The 18,081-nt window shown below is 32.5% G+C and overlaps 1 protein-coding gene across 6 annotated transcripts in view; it reads left to right on the top strand.

Annotated features, from left to right (window-relative positions):
- FXR1 (FMR1 autosomal homolog 1) overlaps positions 1–18,081 on the top strand; it is a 53,046-nt gene that overhangs the window by 12,934 nt on the left and 22,031 nt on the right. For all 6 annotated transcript variants that reach the window (XM_039855693.1, XM_039855694.1, XM_039855696.1 and 3 more), the window contains exons 2-9: positions 3,379–3,431; positions 4,916–5,009; positions 13,196–13,267; positions 13,675–13,823; positions 14,042–14,135; positions 14,708–14,824; positions 16,008–16,178; positions 17,615–17,693. In XM_039855693.1, coding sequence (XP_039711627.1) covers positions 3,379–3,431; positions 4,916–5,009; positions 13,196–13,267; positions 13,675–13,823; positions 14,042–14,135; positions 14,708–14,824; positions 16,008–16,178; positions 17,615–17,693 — 829 coding nt within the window. The remainder of the gene's footprint in view (positions 1–3,378; positions 3,432–4,915; positions 5,010–13,195; positions 13,268–13,674; positions 13,824–14,041; positions 14,136–14,707; positions 14,825–16,007; positions 16,179–17,614; positions 17,694–18,081) is intronic.

Raw genomic sequence — 18,081 nt, 5'->3', positions numbered from 1 at the left:
GATATTTTGATAATATTTCAAGTGTGTTACACTGTCTTGTTACTACTGGTGGTTATTTTAAGTTAAGAGAATCAAATGTAAACATATCAGACTATGAGTGAACAAATTAAGGGACCATTTTATAAAGATGCCTTGGAATCTTTCATATCTATATGTATGGGAAGAAGAAAAAAGAAATGTGAAAAGTTTTATTCTGAGAAATATCGTTCCTAGGCCAGATGAGTAAAAGAGACAAAATCCCTAAAGGTTGGACTAACACTAGGAGGACAGAGTTATGGAGACTTGAAGTCATAAAGCTCCCCATTGTTATTTGGTGTCCCCAACTCAAAGATTTTGCACAAGACCCAACCCTGCCATTTTGGGCCTTAAGTATAAAGGGACCCACCACTCTGGTGATTTGGAGAGTACAAAAATATCTTGAAAAGTATTGATAGTGTCCTGCATAAAATGGACACAATTTAATAGAGATTGGCCACTAGAAGTACCTTATTCTTAGAACCTAGAGTTTGGAGATTGGAAAATATTTTCTGATTTTTCACTACAGTCCAAACGTATTTTAAGAACTGGTTGTTAAGTCCTTAATCCGTTTAATCTTAAGCCTGGAGGATATTAGCAATAAGAGTAGATGGCCAGAGCTGTATTTTTCTTAAAGGTTGTGGAAAATGTGCACCCAGACAAAGCTGATATTGATGTGGTGGTGAAAGTAAAGTGAGGATGGGGTGGGGAGAAGAATAAGCACTGATTTTTTTTAGAAAAGAAAGTTTTTATTATAACGATGACTGGAATTTCCTAGTGACTTTAGAGTTTTGATTTGAGCTAATCCGCTATATAAATTATACAGAAATAAAAAGGATTAACAAAACATTCCAAACTTTGAAAATTGTGAAGGACTAGAAAACATTATTGAAAGTTGAAAGTATGATTGACCTCTGACGATAAGATGTTTTACTCTAATATTCATAGACTTGAAAATTCTTAGTTTCTGAAATGTTCCTTAGAAACGGCAAAGGTATAATAGAGATAGATGTACTGGTAACAATTATGGAAGTGCTGACCAAAAGTGATTGCTGAAAGTGGATGTGTGTATGAACTAGAAATAGAGAAATAGACCAGGAAGTCATGATTATGACATGGTGAGATAGAACTTGAACTAGAGTGGCAGCTCTTAAATTTTAGCTATGGGAGGAGAAAGGGAAATAAAAAATGTCACTGCAGTTGCAAGAAAGGAGCTACTGTAGCACTTTTGAAAGGAAGGTACAGTACTTTCTCACTTAATGTCATCAAATGGGTTCTGGGAAACTGCAGCTTTAAGCAAATGACATATAATAAAACTAGTTTTACAATAGGCTAATTGATATATAAATGAGTTAAGTTCCGAAAGCACATTTCTGATCACAAAAATGTCACCAAATTTCTAAATGACTCAAAACACTTCTCATATTAAACATTGAAATAAATGAGCTTACAGACATTTAAGAAAGATTAATAGAAATGAGTGAGAATAAGTATTTTCCAACCCTCTTCTTCTACTTCAGGGGTGTGGGGGAAGGGGAGCAGGGACCGGAACCTATCCCTGCAGCTCAGGCAGGGTGCAACATGGGAACCAACTCTGGACAGGACACTCTTCCATAGCAGGGCACAATCACATACACCCACTCTCAACACCCAGTCAGACAGTTGAGACATGCCAGTTTGCTTCACGGGCACATCTTTGGGATGTGGGAGGAAACCCGAGTCCCCAGAGAAAACTCACACAGACATGGGGAGAACATGCAAATGCCACACAGGATTGGCCCTGGACAGGAATTGATTTTTTTTATCCTCCTCAACATTATAGAGAGGCAACATTATTTGTTATTCGAGGACCTGCTGTATCCTGCATTTTAGGCCTCACATGAGGATGTTTTTATTGAAATGTCCTAAATAAAATAAAATGATTTTATTTTTAGCTCCATCCGTTATCCTTTCCTCTCCAAGTTCCAAAGATTTTTCTGTGGTGTTAGTGCTGATCTTGCTTTAAGGTTTTTCTGCTGTGAATTTGTTTCATAGTCTTTGGTTTGCTAATTTGCTTAGAATAATATCTAAGCCGTAGTATTTAAATAGTAGTAGTAGTTGCTTTTTTGTTACTCCTCTTCCATCTACTTTGTAAATTTCTCAAGTTTTGTTGCAAGTTTTTCTTTTTGTTGTCTTTTATTAGAGATTTATGCCTTAAAATCCCTTTAGTATTACTTAATGGACTTCTGGGAGGGAGATGAGGCGAACAGATGTGTTCATTTTCTGTTATGTTTTATCAGGTACTGCAGGAGTTTGTGTTTATTTTTGATAGTTTTTAGTGCACATTATGGAGTCCAGTATGATAAAGATGTTTAGGAAAGTATTTACTAGCTACCTAGTGTTAACAAGTGTGCATGTAGCATTTGACTAGGATTGAGAAATTTGCAGTTCTGATTAACATAAATATAAAACATCATTTAATGTCAGTTGTAGTCAAGGAAGGACTGCTTGCCCAAAGTTACATAGTGGTGGAGCAGGGATTTGAACAACAGTTGTTCTACACCCAGGTCCTTTGCCCTTTTTTTGATTATGTCATATCATGGTTTCTTTAGGTTGTATTAATTAAATGAAGACAGTATAAAAAGACTAATTTCAAAATTAATTTCAAGGCTAGAAAATGACTACTGATTAAAATTGAGAATCTGTAGTCGTTCCAAAATGGTTTTGAGGCAATATACTTATAGCCCATTTTTTTAAAGTGAAGGAGGGAGAGATATTGTAGGAAAAATAAGTTAATGGCAAGATTAGTATTTAAAATGTCATGCCTTTTATTAAAGCTGAGCTATAATTTAATATTTATAGCTAATATTTGAAATAAATTTGAGTTCTTTCTCCATGCCAAGTACTGTGGTAAACATTAATTATTTTAATTCTCAAAATTCTATGAGGTATGATACTGTATTGAATTAGAGTTTTAAAACTATGCTCAATATGTAAGTGATAGAACCTGGAATATGAATCCTGGAAGCCTGACCCTAGATCCTGAACTGTTAGTCACAGTACTAAATACTGCTTCACTCAGTTGAGTATTGACTAATACCTGTGATGTTTCAGGCATATATATTTATTTTTTCATAATTCTGAGGTAAGTGTGTGAAAGTGAGGTTATGATACTCTGTGAAACTGAAGTTCAAAGAGATTAAGTTACTTCCAAGGTCTTATGTTTTACAAATGATGGAACTGGAAATCAAACTCAGATTTGCTCAATTCCAAACTCTGTGTTCTTATCAGTGTCCCATATTACCTTTGAATCTTTAATATCGCCTTTTAGAGTTAACATTTAATTGAATGCTGATACACTTTTAATGTTTTTGTTTTTTGCAGGGATTTATCAAAGATGTTCATGAAGACTCCCTCACAGTTGTTTTCGAGAACAAGTAAGTTACTTTTTACTGATAGGGATGTTAATTTTAAAGATGGATAGTCCTAAACTTTTTGCTTTGAGTATTCCTGTTGATAGTGGAAAATGATTTTGCTTTTGGGTCGGGTTTAAGTGGTTTGATCATCCTGTGAGTTCAGTTAATTCTAATTTTGATAACTCGTTACCTGTTTTTCTGCCCACAATTTGTTCATCACCCTTTTCATAACTCTTTTCTTTGATAAAACACATGTGACCATGAATCAGTAACTAGTTTTTGCAAAAATAGGCTGCACAAATGGGATTACAATATGCTTAATTCTTACGAAAAAACAGAATGTTGAAATGATGTAGGCTTTTTGAATGACCGCTGGTAGTCAGTATGAATATTAAGCCACTTTCAGTTGCTTGATATTAATAAGGAATAATGTCAATTTTATAAATATTGTATGGGCTAGGTGTAATGTTCAAAAAACGTGAATGACAGTATGCTGGGCTTGGGTTTTCTGACCTTCAGTTATAAAGGAACACTGTATAACTGAAGGTCAGAAAAGAACTGTTCAACTTTGACTTTTAAGCTGCTTCTGGAGCTATCTGAAAAGATACTTGCCCAACAGCTGTTTCATGTGGAAACAAGTGTGGTGATTTCTGTCTCTTAGCAGCTGCCATTTAAACAGTAATGATGAAAAGAAAGCACTCAAAAAATCTTGTCTTCTGTTGTTTTGCTACTCCACTGGCAGGTAGAAGCTGTAGGAACATTTTATGTGCTGGTACACTTCCTAGGCATATGAATGACCTATTAAAACTTTAAGTTGCTCATCGACTCAGTTTATAAAATAAAACACAAAAAATGTCCGTTAAGCAATAAAGAAATTCGTAGTGTAGTGTTGGTACATATTTGCTTCAAAGATTAAGCCTTTCTAGGTTTTAATTGTGTATACATTCACTGTAGAAAAGCTAAATTCTGTGTGAAAAAATCAAATCATTTAATTCAGCTATTCAAAAATTGAGTAATTTTCTGTATTTTTGTAAACATGTACACTAAAAAAATTATGTAGCTTGTATTGTTTTATAATCTCTGAAATTATGTTCTTTTGACAGGTCACATAGTTGTGTGTTTGTATTAAGTTGATCTTACTGCTGCTAATTTGCCAGTGGTGTAGATGGGATATTATTTCAAATCTAAGTCATTACTATGAGTGTAGTCTATTTCATTTGCAGAATAATGTACGTACTGTTCCCTTAGGATGAGTAATTTGGCAGATAATAATGTAATTTTTAATGATATTAATTATTTATAAATTTCATTAAGAATCATACAAAACCTGTTCTCCCTCAACAAACTAATTACTTGGAAAAATATAAAAATTGTTTTTCTTTAGGGACTGCTAAATGACTAATTTGAAAAACATAAAGCACTTAGCATAGACTATGTAGTTTCCATATTAGGGGCTATTAGAATAATATATTTTAAAATTGTTCTTTTCTTTACTAATCTTTCAGTTGGCAGCCAGAACGTCAGGTTCCATTTAATGAAGTGAGATTACCACCACCACCTGATATAAAAAAAGAAATCAGTGAAGGAGATGAAGTAGAGGTATGTATTATAAGCTTATATTCTTGTGTGTCTTTTTTTGTTTTAAATAAATATTCTTGTGGGAAAATCTAGCTGATGGAGAATAAATCTAATTCCTTTCTTTCTTTCTGTTGGTAATGGCTGTGTAATGTAGCAACGCTTACGTTTCGGAGTCAGAACTAGGATTCATGGCTCAGTGCTTAACTATTTTAGCTTTGTGGCCTTGGCCAAGTTAATCTCTAAAATGAAAATAATAAAATAGTGTGAGAGTTAAGGATCATGATGCATTTGAATTGCTTTGCATGGAATCTGGCACAGACAATTATATGGCATTGGTTGCTATTTTCTTTTTTGCTAATTTAAAATTTATCTTGTGCTTTTTCCTCAGTATCTTTGTAAAATACTTAACCTTTATTATAGTGATCATTAATATATTTCATATGTAATTTGAAATATTGTAATTAGTATACTGCCTTGTTGAATATTCTAGAAATTCTGGAAAATTTTAAAAGTACAGAAAAACAAAAGGATAAAAATCACTATTCTTGGGTTAGGTATCATTCCCAGGCTCTTCTTCCTCCCTTCTTTTAAGAAATAAAAATAAGATCATATTATACTGCTTCTTTATATCTTACTTTTTCACATTTGATAGATCTTGAATGTCTGTCTGACTTCAATATGTTAATATTGTTGATTAATATGCCTGCTACTCTGTAAAAAGAAACTTGAAAATGATTGTCACAGGTGTAATGAGTTCATTGGAGATAGAAAATTTGATTTTCAATCTTCAAGAAATTGATACAATTCTTCCAAGGTGTCTACATATGCTAAATATATTTCTCACAAGGAGTTGGCTTCACACTATTGAGATTTTCAAATTTCATTTATACCTAGTTTATGTAGAGTCAAGTAGGGGAAAGAAAGGGGCATAGGAGAATCTTTACTGATGAAGATGCTATCTGAAGGTGTTCATAAACACCTAACAGTATGTACTATGTGCCAGACACTGTTCTGAGCACTTGGTAAATGAACTCATTTAGTAAACCTTTTATTTTTCATATTTTTTTATGGTAAATTTTCTTTTGAGTTTCCATTAATTGCAGATACTGTATTAGGAAACCAAAGAATTATAATGCCTTAACCCCTGACCACCTGAACTATTTCCATTTTAAAATTCTACTTAGATTTTAATTATTTGGCTATAAGTTTACTGTGCAGTCTTTTTGTTTTTGCTGAATCTAAAAGCATGTGTTATAACTTGTGTCAGGGCACCGTGAGCCTGCTCTCTAAAATTAAAGCTTTCACTTTGCTCACCTTTTTCTTTTATAGTCGACCAAAAGTGAGTATTAAAATCTTTTGTGTAAGGAGACCTGTAACTTTAATCTCAGTGATATGTGTGTGTGTGTGTGTGTGTGTGTGTGTGTGTGTGTATGTGTATGTGTATGTATGTGTATGTATTGGAGTCCTCAGGGAAATGTCTCACATGGTATAGGAAGACATGGGGGAAACAAAGTGGCAAAGTGTTGAAAATTAAGAAGTGTAAAGTTAGGAGTTTTTGGTGGATGCTGTGAATTATAGCAGTGATGCTGCTGGTTACCATTGTACTATGTTCACTTGGAATTTTAACTTCAGTGAAAGTGGTTTTCTCAGTATTATATCCTTTTCTGATCAACATATTTCTTAAGGATGGATAAAAGCTTGTTTTCATTTTTCAAAATTTGTTTCTATTTTAGAAGTTTTTTTTCCAGTTCTGGTGATGAGTCAGGTCAAGCAAGGAATGACTTAGTTTTGGAAATGTTCTAGAATTAGAAATGTCTGGTGGTCAATTCTGAGAGTAGTTCTTTCTATTAACAGTATGCTCTCTCCAATCTTAGTCAAGGAAAGTCTTGTCTAGTTCCTGGACCATCTTTGTGGCCCATTTGGAAATTGATGATTACAGAGTGTTTTATTTCACTTTATGTTTTATGGTTTAGTCTTAAAATTTGCTCCTTCCAATTATGAGAACCATCTGAAATTAAAAAGTCATTTTTTTTTGCTTTTGAAAAATTTGAAAATTTACAGAAGAAAGAAGCTTAAAATTAATTTTGCTACCTATGGATTTATTGTTTTTTGTTTGTTTTGTTTTTTTGGGGGGCCACCAGTAGTTAGGAATCTGTCCATATGACCTGAAATGTTTAGGCATTATGGTTGTTAGGCTTTATATTTTGAACAAAATAACTTTCAAAAGGCCCTCCCCCTTATAATTCAAAGTAATAAAGCTCAGTATAAAAAAAATGAAATGATACAGGATTACATAAAGTAAAAAGTGAACCTTCTCTCAGTGTAGGTGTGCTCGTTGCCCACCCCAGGCTAAATCCCATTTACCAGAGTTGAGCGTTTCTTCCTTTGTATTTTGTTACAAAATAGAGACTACATTATATATCTGTGATTTTTGTTTTTAGTTAATTAGGACATCATAGACATTTTCAAGTCAGAACATACAGATTACCTTGTTTTTTCTAACCACCTCATAATATTTAGTACAGATGTATCATAATTAGAAGATATTGAAATTATTGACATTTTTTATTACCCCTCAATAGCCAGAATTAATATGTCATCTTCTGATAATAGATTTAAATGATTCAATTGCTGAATCAAACTGCATGTATATTTGAAATTTTGATAGTACCAAAATGTACCATTTTGTCCTCTAAAAATGCTGTTTGAATTATTACTTCATAATTTTGCTAACACATGAAGATGTTTGTTTCCTCATTGATTGGCTGAATGTTATTAATCTATAAAGTTTTATAAACCTAATTGAAGGAAGCTGAAGTTTTTTGAATCTTTATTTCCATGATCATCACTAGAAATAGAGAGCATCTTTTAAATTAGTTGATTGGCTGTTAGCCTTTTGTTCTGTGAATTGTCTGTTTTTCTGTTTTTGTCCATGTCGTTTTTTGATGTAGGACATTTTTGCATTTTATAGATAAGTTTTTATCTGTTACATATGTATTGTTTTCTCCCAGGCAATTAAAATAATGTTCAGTGACTTTTGTAATTAAGTTACACTTTTCCTTATTCACATCCGCTGTTATTTTTTGTTGTTTTTTTGTTTGTTTTGTTTTTGGGTGTTGTTTCTAAGATACTCATTTCAGTATTTCTACAGGTTTGCCTTTTTTTTAAAGAGTATTTAGGTTTTTAATATAATCCGATATTTTTCTCTAGGTAATTTATTACATAGTATATTAGTATATTAATTTTTTAAGTGATCAGCCACTTTTTTTTAATCCTAATCACAAATGCTGTGTAATAACAATAATGATAACTGACTTGTATAGCACTAATGTATAATTTAACTGGCTCTTTAAACAGATTATTTCAGTTTAACATTTCTTGATACCAGTTTGTTTTTGTCCTAAATGTTATTCCTTAATATATCATGCTATATGTGTAGGGTGTTGTCAGGTTTATGCCAGACTCAAAACTTTTGTTCTGCAGCTTTAGGAACCCCTCCTCTTTGAAGAACGGAAAGATGACTTTGATTTGGTCATTAGTAATAAATTTAGAACAAAAATGATCCAGGAGAGAGCTTTCCATTGAGCTCTTCAGGCATTTATTTAAAGTTCAGCCATATGAAATTTCCAGTGTTTAAGTCAGGAATGGTTGAATATTAACAATTTCATATAGTTAACTCTGAAATTTTATTACCTTAAAAATGTTTGGCTACTTTAGGTTCACCTTTCCAGTCAACTTATTGAGATGTAAAGTTATAGAACATAAACTAATGTCACGGTCTAGTAATGGCCTTAAGAAGACACTATATAATAAGTTGTTTTTGAAAAGTGCAAAATTCAAAGATTAATTTTTAAACCAAATTGGTGGTGTTTTGACTTTTTAAAAAGGGGAATGTATTTTAAGTCTTTATAACATTTAAATAATTAAATTTTTTAAATAGGTATTTGTTTAGTGGTTGATTTTTGCTAACTAAAGATTACTAAGAAAATAATACTCAGCTTATAAAGTTGGAGGAAATGAGAAAGTGAAGAGTTCTTTAGATTCTCTTGAGCTGGTTATATGATATAATGTTTTTAGATATTGGAAGGGCAGTAGAAAACTTCCCCCACTCCCCAGTGATTTCGCATGAGGTGTGCTTTGTCTTTTTTTTTTTAAATAGATATGGCCTTCTTCAGCAAATTAATGTACACATATATATGTTACATAGGAAGCCTGACATCTCAAGCCAGTATAAAATTTTACAAGGTTTTCAAGGCTTCCTTCTTGGGTTTAACATATTTGATAAGAAGAAAACTTTTTTTTGAATCGTGAAGTTTTCTGGTTGAAATAAGAATTGGCAAGGTTTTGTTCTTGTGACGTGCCTTCCATCTTTTATGGCAGATTGTCAGATGTTATGGTTATACATTTTTATACTTTAATTATAATATTAAGGTTAGTGCATTGAGAGAGAAGCTAGGTAAAGAGGGTAAGGATAGTTTGAGATAGGACACTCTTACAATTTTTTAAATCCATTATTTTATATAAAAGAAACATTACATGCGTTGTTTACATATTAGTTTTAAAAATGTTTCAGTTTGATTCTTGCCACCAAAATGAAAATTTTAGCTGCCTTAGTCTTTCTCATAATACTAAGTCCATTGTTAGTGCTTGGAAATGCTCATACATTAAAAAAAGAGGTGATCATATTATTTATTATTTTCTCTTTTGGAAAATGGCTAGATTTTAAGACTTAATGAAACCCATTTGTTGGAGTAGCAGCCACAAATACAAATGAAGTAATAATGTTGTATAGGTAGATTAGTGTGTTCTAGATTTACGTTTGCTTTCCTAATGTACATTTTCTATTTCCTTACAGATTGTAATGAAATGTGATACAGGGGATCTATATTCAATACATATATCTAATGTAGTTGTAAATTATGGTTAAGTATTCAGTTTAGTGGTTAACATTTAGAAATTTTGTAAAATGCGTAAAAATTCTCTACCTGTGGTGTTTATTACCTCTATTTGGCTGTGACTTCGAAAGGCATAGTTGGCTTTGAAGGGCATAGTTGAACATTATTAACTTGAATGATAGGTTGGTAACATTAGGATCCGGACTGGCATTCCATTTAAGTCACAATTTGGTTGTGTACTAGAATTTGAAGACCATTTTGTAATAAGGTTTGACTTGGAGTCATTTCGTAGAATCCTTAAATAGGCTTTTCAAATTGATTCTTCATATTCCATCCTCCACTCACTCCATGAAACTGTATTCTTCAATCTCAGTACTGTTGTGTTTTTAGTTATCCCATGGGCACTCCTTAGTCTCCTGCTTCTTTAAGCTCTTCCTTGGATTGGAAGAAACTTAGATTCTTATAACAATGAAGGCCATTTCTTTAGAGTGTGAATTGCTCCCTTGGAATAGTTTAGAAGTTTAAGTGAAATCCGAAAAAGGGAATTTCTGTGAGGTGCTCATACTCCAAAGACATAGTCATAAATAAATTCAGTAATCAACATTTTGAACGTAATTCACTAGGGCACAATTTTAATTCCGCGTTATTAAAGTGATTTTTTTAAAATTGTGTGAGATATTGCCCATTTTAAAAAGGATGTGATTTGACCCACAGCACTCAAGTGGAGCCACATTCATAGTTAGCTTTGTCTTTCAAGGGGTAAAGTTATTAATGAAGTTTACACGAATATGGATGTAGGTATAAAATGGGATCCAGCATTTCAGTGTTCAGTGAGAATAAAGTCTCAAGACAGTCCAAAATAGTTTATCCTTTTTTTCTGTAGGTAATAAGTTTACATAGGAAGCCAGACTTGTAGGTGGTTATGCTTTGGTGAAAACAGAGTTAGGAAAAAAGGGAGTTGGTGATTTTAAAACCCTATCCCCCCAGTATTTAAGCTTGTGGTACTACTCATCCACTCTAGTTCACCGAGAGATACTCCAGTCCAGCTGAACCACCTTTCTGAGATAGTGCTTGGAATTGGCAAGGACTTCTTGTTAGGGTTGTCTTTTTATTTTCAATCCACAGTATTCTAGGGAAAATAGTCATCATTTATCATTTGGGCTCAATAAGCCATATTTATTATTGGGCTCAATAAGCCATATTTATTGGTTTTTAAAATACTTTAAAGTCATTTTACATATAATTTAACAGAAGTAGGAATAATAAAAGAATGGTGATAGTCAACATTATTAGATATCTTTAGCATTTATACATAGTAAATCCAACTTTTTATTCCATATATTCCTGGTTTTGATAATACATATGCCTAAAATGAGAAAAGTTCTCTAAATATTACTTATGCTCTTTAGCTATTACACATAAACCCCAAACATATTCATCTTATACTGATATCACATTTAAAATACATCTCTAGTAAGTTCTAGTTATCATTTCTTGGTTCATTTTACATTTGAATCATCAGAATGCAATACTTTAAGAATATTTGGAACTTTGATAGCTTCTAATTTTACTGAACAAAGAAAGCATAATCTTTTTATATCATTTTCCTACTTAACTAGTTGGATTGACTAATCCATTGAGTTTTTTGCCTTTATCTCTTTCTGCTAATTTTTGTATACGTAGCTGACTTTGGCATTTGGTCACTTACGAACCATATCAAGTATATTTTGGTGTATAAACATAAAAGATGAAAGAATACTGTTATGTGTCCTTTTAGAAAACAGAATGGTCCAGATTCTGGTTATAGGATTTTATATAATAAAGTCCCAGTTGAATGATTAACTGGACGAGAATACTAAATTTCCTTTTTCTCCTAGGAAGTATATTGTTTGGAGATTCTCATGTAGGATGTTGTCATCTGAAGACTTAGTCTGAGATTCTGCTTATAATTTCACATTGATCAATAGAATCTAGCATGCTATTGTCTGTCTCTTCATCAGTCTGATTCCTCTAATAATTGTGAAAGTAATAAATTTTGAAAAACTAATAATTTCTCTTTGCTATTATGAATGGAAAATAAAAGTTATGAATTCTTAACTGTTCAACAATAGTCAAAGGCAGACTGCAAGAATGTTGTTTCCAGTCTTTTCATATATTCTTGAAACGCTGTGCAGTAGTTACAGAAACTAGAGGATGATATAATAGTAACTATTTCACTGTTGTATTCTTCTAGGTGATACCATCATTCTTCTGTTTTCTTTAGATTTTTTTAAAAACAGTAATGACACTCAGGTCATTTTGATAGAAGCTTCAGGCTTTCCAAAACTACTTGCCTGTCAATAGTAGTTTGCCTTTATCTCACAGATGGCCGTTAACATGTATTGGTGGATTTCTCTGGCCACCTCTGTAGGGGCAACTTTAGTTTGTAAAATCAAGATTTTTGTGGAATAATTCTTAGTCATCTCTTCTCAGGCCTTTCCTCCAGTTTTCCATGTATTAAAAAAAATACATTAAAACTGCTGTATCATAAAAAATAACTAATCTTTAACGGAGACTTTATTATGTTAAAAAATACTTGATAATTACAGATACAGAGCATATAGAATATATATATTTTTTGGATAGGGGGTTTTGTAAGATACTTATGTACTCCGCTAGATGGACTAATGTGTAATTTTTTATCTGCTAAATGTTTAGTACATTTGATCTAGGTTCTTCAGCAAGGAATCCTAATGTCAAATCCTTGAAAGAATTTTAAAATTTGGTTTATCAGCCTAGTTGGTATATAGGCATATCTTTTTTTTCTCATAGCTTTTTTCTAATTATGGTGAACAATGAAGTTGATAATTTATAAGATTGAAATCAGAGTTCTTGATTTTAACATCTTACAAATATATCATTTAAAATACATCTCTAATTCAAGTACTAGTTTTTTATTCTCATACTTGAATCATCAAAACGCAATACTTGAACAATTTTAACAGAACCAGAAAGAGCTATTTTTTACACTTTGTAAAACTGCTTTTAAGAAGCATTTCTTAAATGCTTCTTAAAATATGTTATTAAACCCTCATGAATTTGATTTTCAAGGAGCCAGTTTACCCCAAAAAGGTTGTTTTATTTTTCAGTAGTAGAATTTAAGCAGGTTTTATTAACCTACTTTAGTAAACCAATTTCAGTAACAATTTCAATAACATTTTTGTTTTGATTCTGGAGTTTAACAGGATTTGGCATTTATAATAAGGCATTATTTACAATGTTGAAATCTTTTGGGATGAATGAACGAAGGCTTTTCCCCCCTCTCCTTCTCAGGTATATTCAAGAGCAAATGACCAAGAACCTTGTGGATGGTGGTTGGCTAAAGTTCGAATGATGAAAGGAGAAGTAAGTGAAATTAACACTTGGTTTGTGACTAGTTTCCCAAGAAATACTCAACTTTTGGTTTCTGAAAATGTTCCTCCAACTGTTTATCTAAAAGCCTACTTCAGAAATAGTTTATCACACATTTCAAAAATTCGTCAAACCATTAATTTCTATGTGTTCTGAATTTGGAAACACCAAATCTGATCTCCAGAGGTACACCCTGAGCATGTAAGGGCCACCAAGGTTCATCTTGTAAGAACTTATAATCTAGTTTAGGCAAATCGGATTGATGTAACTAAGCTGTGCTTGATATTTGTGCCACAAGGGGGAGGGTCATCTGTTTAAGCTGAGCAAGGTAATTAGAACTTCATTTAAAGCTTATTATTTTTGTTCATATGGGATTTTTAAAGTATTTTGATGTCTTTTAGTTTTATGTCATTGAATATGCTGCTTGTGATGCCACTTACAATGAAATAGTCACATTTGAACGACTTCGGCCTGTCAATCAAAATAAAACTGTCAAAAAAAATACCTTCTTTAAATGCACAGTGGATGTTCCTGAAGATTTGAGAGAGGCGTGAGTAATTTTGTTTACTATTGAATTGCTTTGTGAACTAAGAGGATTTTTCAGTGCTACAAAAATCTTTTTTCCCCAAACACCCAATCAGAAACTTCTGGTAAATCTCTTTAATAAAAATTTTAATGGGTGGTGTCAAAATGAAATAACTGAGTTTGCATTATAATTGCCCTTTAATCTGTTATTTAGTTTTATACATGAATTAATTTCTTCCTTAGGTGTGCTAATGAAAATGCACATAAAGATTTTAAGAAAGCAGTAGGAGCATGCAGAATTTTTTACCATCCAGAAACCACACAGCTAATGATACTGGTAAGGTAACTCCGTATTTTAAGCTAATGGTTATTGACAGATTTTACCATTGACTATTTCAGAAAATAAAAGCTAACTTTGTATATAGTGATTTTATTAATACAGTGTGGGAGAAAAAATTTTTTGTAGGTATAAAATGTTAATATTTTATTTCTTATGGAGGAAAAAATCTTTTGACTTTTTAAAAATATTATGTTGATTTCTGCCCAGATTTTTTAAAATAATGTTTTTGTTATAGTTGGCATACAATATATTAGTTTCAGGTGTACAACATAGTGATTTTATATATATATATATGTATATATATAACTCACAAAGTGATCTTAACGTCATATAAAATTCTCAGTGTATGGGGTTCCCTCTCCCATCATAGTGTGAATAGCAGAATTACATAGTATGGAAATTCAGAAAGGGAAGTAGATTACTTGGGGTAAGGCCAAGGGAGGTGGGGAGTGTATGTTAGGTGAGGAGAGAAGTGTGGTAGGTGAGAATCAAGGAAGGCTTATTGTGAAGGTTGTATTTGTGTTATCTTGAAAAATAATTTTTTGAGTGATTACCTTGTTTGTTTATAGTCTGCCAGTGAGGCAACTGTGAAGAGAGTAAATATTTTAAGTGACATGCATTTGCGAAGTATTCGTACAAAGTTGATGCTTATGTCCAGAAATGAAGAGGCCACTAAGCATTTAGAAGTAAGTGTGTTTACTCTAAAGGTTTTATTTTGTGTCCCAGTTTCATAAGTATATTCATGTTCCCTGGCTTAAACTACTACTTGACTATTAGGTAAGGGAACTTAGGACCTGTTTTGTGGTGTCATTGTGTTCTTAGAAGAATTTCTTTTTTTCTATTACTTTTCTCAAATATACCTTTCATTTGCTAAATGCCTTTTGAATTTTTTGTTAGGTCTTAGATGACAGGTGCCAGAGAGTTTAGAAACTCACTAGGGATATCTAGTAGAACTGTATTGCTAATTCTTCTTTGCTCTGTCCTTAACCTTTTTTTTTTGTTTGTTTTACTCCTTTGTCCCCTGTCAGTCACAACGCACTTTCATTAGTAACTAGGTTATTATAACAACTCTTATGTAAGAGAAGAGTAGGACACACAGCATTTAAAAGAGCCTAAGGTTGGTTTTCTATTTTGTCCTAAGATACTCATGTTTTCTTCTATTTGTCACAGCCACACTTATTAAGGGACTTGTTCCTCCCACATTCCCTTAAATATACATGCACATACTCTGTCTTAGAGAAATTGAGATGATGTTATATTTAGGACAACTTTTGCAAGTGTTCTTACTAATTTAAAAGTTCCAAACAAGTTATGCAAATGAATTTTGAAACATGAATCATCTGAATTGGAGAACTGCCTGTATCAGTAATTCTAGAAAATTATTTTAGAATTACTGTTTTCTGTGACCATGACTAAATAGATTCATCGAACCATTTCCCCCATTCCATTATATGACCCCCAAATGAGTTTTCTTTATTCGTTTTTTCAGGGTTTTTTTTTTTGTTGTTATTTTTAATTGTGGTAAAATACACATAATATAACATTTACCATCTTAATCATTTTTAAGTGTACATTTAAGTAGTGTTAAGTATATTCACATTGTTGATCAAACAATCTCAAGTTTTCATCTTGCAAACCTGAAACTCTACCCATTAAACAACTTCCCCTTACCTCCCGGCCCCCGCCCCCAGCCCTAGGCAACCACCATTCTGTTTTGTTTGTATGAATGTGACTACTTTAGATACCACATGTAAGTGGAATCATACAACATTATCTTTTTGTGACTGTTGTAAAGCTGTGAACCGTGGGTGGTATATAAAAACCTTTTTGTTTTTGATTTTTATAATTTTAATTTATCTCTTTTACTAGTGCACAAAACAACTTGCGGCAGCTTTTCATGAGGAATTTGTTGTGAGAGAAGATTTGATGGGCCTGGCAATAGGAACACATGGTAGTAACATACAGCAAGCTAGGAAGGTTCCTGGAGTTACAGCTATTGAGCTGGATGAAGATACTGGAACGTTTAGAATCTATGGAGAGGTAAGCTGTTTTCTGTCCCCCACCTAGTGAGGTAACTTTGCTATAACATTATTGTTTGATCATGTTTATTTGGAATTTGAATTTCTCAGTGAAACACTTTAAATCAGTCAGCCTAGTAATCATTACACATATGCGTGTGGATTGAAGATGATATATGGGGCAGTGAAAGGTTTACTGAATAATGTACTATTTTCAGAAGTTTCTTAACCAACCGCTTCTGAGTTTAACTCTGTTTTATGTGCATTACAAACAATTTGTTCAACTACTCTCTGCATGCTTATTATATGTCAGGCACTGGCAGTTGTAAATAGCATAGGATAGAACAGCTTTGGTAGAACTTGAATTTAGATATTTTATCACTGGTTAATTATGAAATTTGTGTGGACAAGAAACTGAAAAATAATTCAAAGCTTTCATTGAGACCATCCTTCACATTAGAATAAGTGGGTGAAATTCTTTGGGGTGATAATTTAATTTCACTTCTTGACTTCTCATACATAGCTCTTATGAAAAGCTTGAGTCATAAAGTAAATCTGATTATAGGCCTAATTTTTATTTCTCAAACCTTGAGAAGTGGACAGTATAACAAAGTAAGTTGAAAAGCTTTGAAGGCATATTTCCTGAGTTGGAATTCTATATCTATCACTTTGAGTGGGCTTGAATAAAGTTATTTAACCTCCTTGCATCATTTTCCTCACTTTGAAAATAAGAAATGTAATAGTGCTTACCTTAAAATTTGAAGATTAAATACATTTAAAAAATTTTATTATATATAGTATATGATGAGCACAAAATATACTTGATTTATGATTATCAAAGAACAAACATTAAAAGTGGAAGTTAAATGTTACTGAGAACAGTGAATTCTCTTTAGAGCAGTGTTCCTATGAGAATCTAATACCTGATGATCTGAGGATGATGTTAATTCTGGGGAAGCGGCTACAAATACAGATGTAAGCTTCGCTCTCTGGCCTGCCGCTCACCTCCTTCTGTGCGGCCCCTTTCTTAACAGGCCAAGACAGGTACCTGTCCACGGCCCCGGGGGTGACCCCTGGAGACAATATGAACAATTTGTTTTTAATGTTTACCTGGAGAAATTCAACATGGAGAATGGACCAAATATATTTAGGACTGGGTTAAAATTTGGCTAACATAAGTAAGTTAAACTCTCTTGCTAATTTTCTCAGGAGCTTAAAAAGGGACCTTAGAGATGTTTTATATGTTTTGGTTCTAATAGTATTTTTTTTCCTAGCCCTCTTTTTTTTAAAGTACTTCATGAATTACTTGACCTGAAATGTCAGTCTGGTGGGCTGAGAATCTTGTACGAGAACATAATAATTCAGATTTTTCTCATTTCTCATGTTTTTTGTTTTGGATTTTGGGGTTTCTTCAGGGTTTTTTTCATGTTTGTTCTCTCCCCCTCCCCTATCCCCCAGAGCGCTGATGCTGTAAAAAAGGCTAGAAGTTTCTTGGAATTTGTGGAGGATTTTATTCAGGTTCCTAGGAATCTTGTTGGTAGGTACTTGTTCTACATGTTATATAAGTTAAATGTTATTTAATTACAGACAATGACTTAGTTGAAAATTAGTCTTGTATGATATATTACTTTAGTAGAGTATTTTGATAGCAATACTTGATTTTATTTTTTCATTAATAAATTTGTATGTGACTGTCTCATCACTGTCATGTTAAAAAGTAAAAATGTCTTTTCTGTACAAGGTGACCCGCTAAGACCCATAATTTTTGTAACAGTTTGTCATTACAGTTTTTAAGCGTTTTTATGCCCTGGGCTCTTATTAGTCCTGTTCACTCAGTGTCTTTTTATTCATATACATATCAAAATTGCCAGTACTTTTTGAGAAGGTGTGGTAATTTTTTTCTTTTGTTTAGTGCAGAGAGTGAA

This window comes from Pteropus medius, unplaced genomic scaffold (assembly GCF_902729225.1).
Source record: "Pteropus medius unplaced genomic scaffold, Ma_sr-lr_union100, whole genome shotgun sequence".
In the NCBI taxonomy this organism is placed as follows: domain Eukaryota; kingdom Metazoa; phylum Chordata; class Mammalia; order Chiroptera; family Pteropodidae; genus Pteropus; species Pteropus medius.
This window is presented reverse-complemented; position numbering and strand designations above follow the sequence as displayed.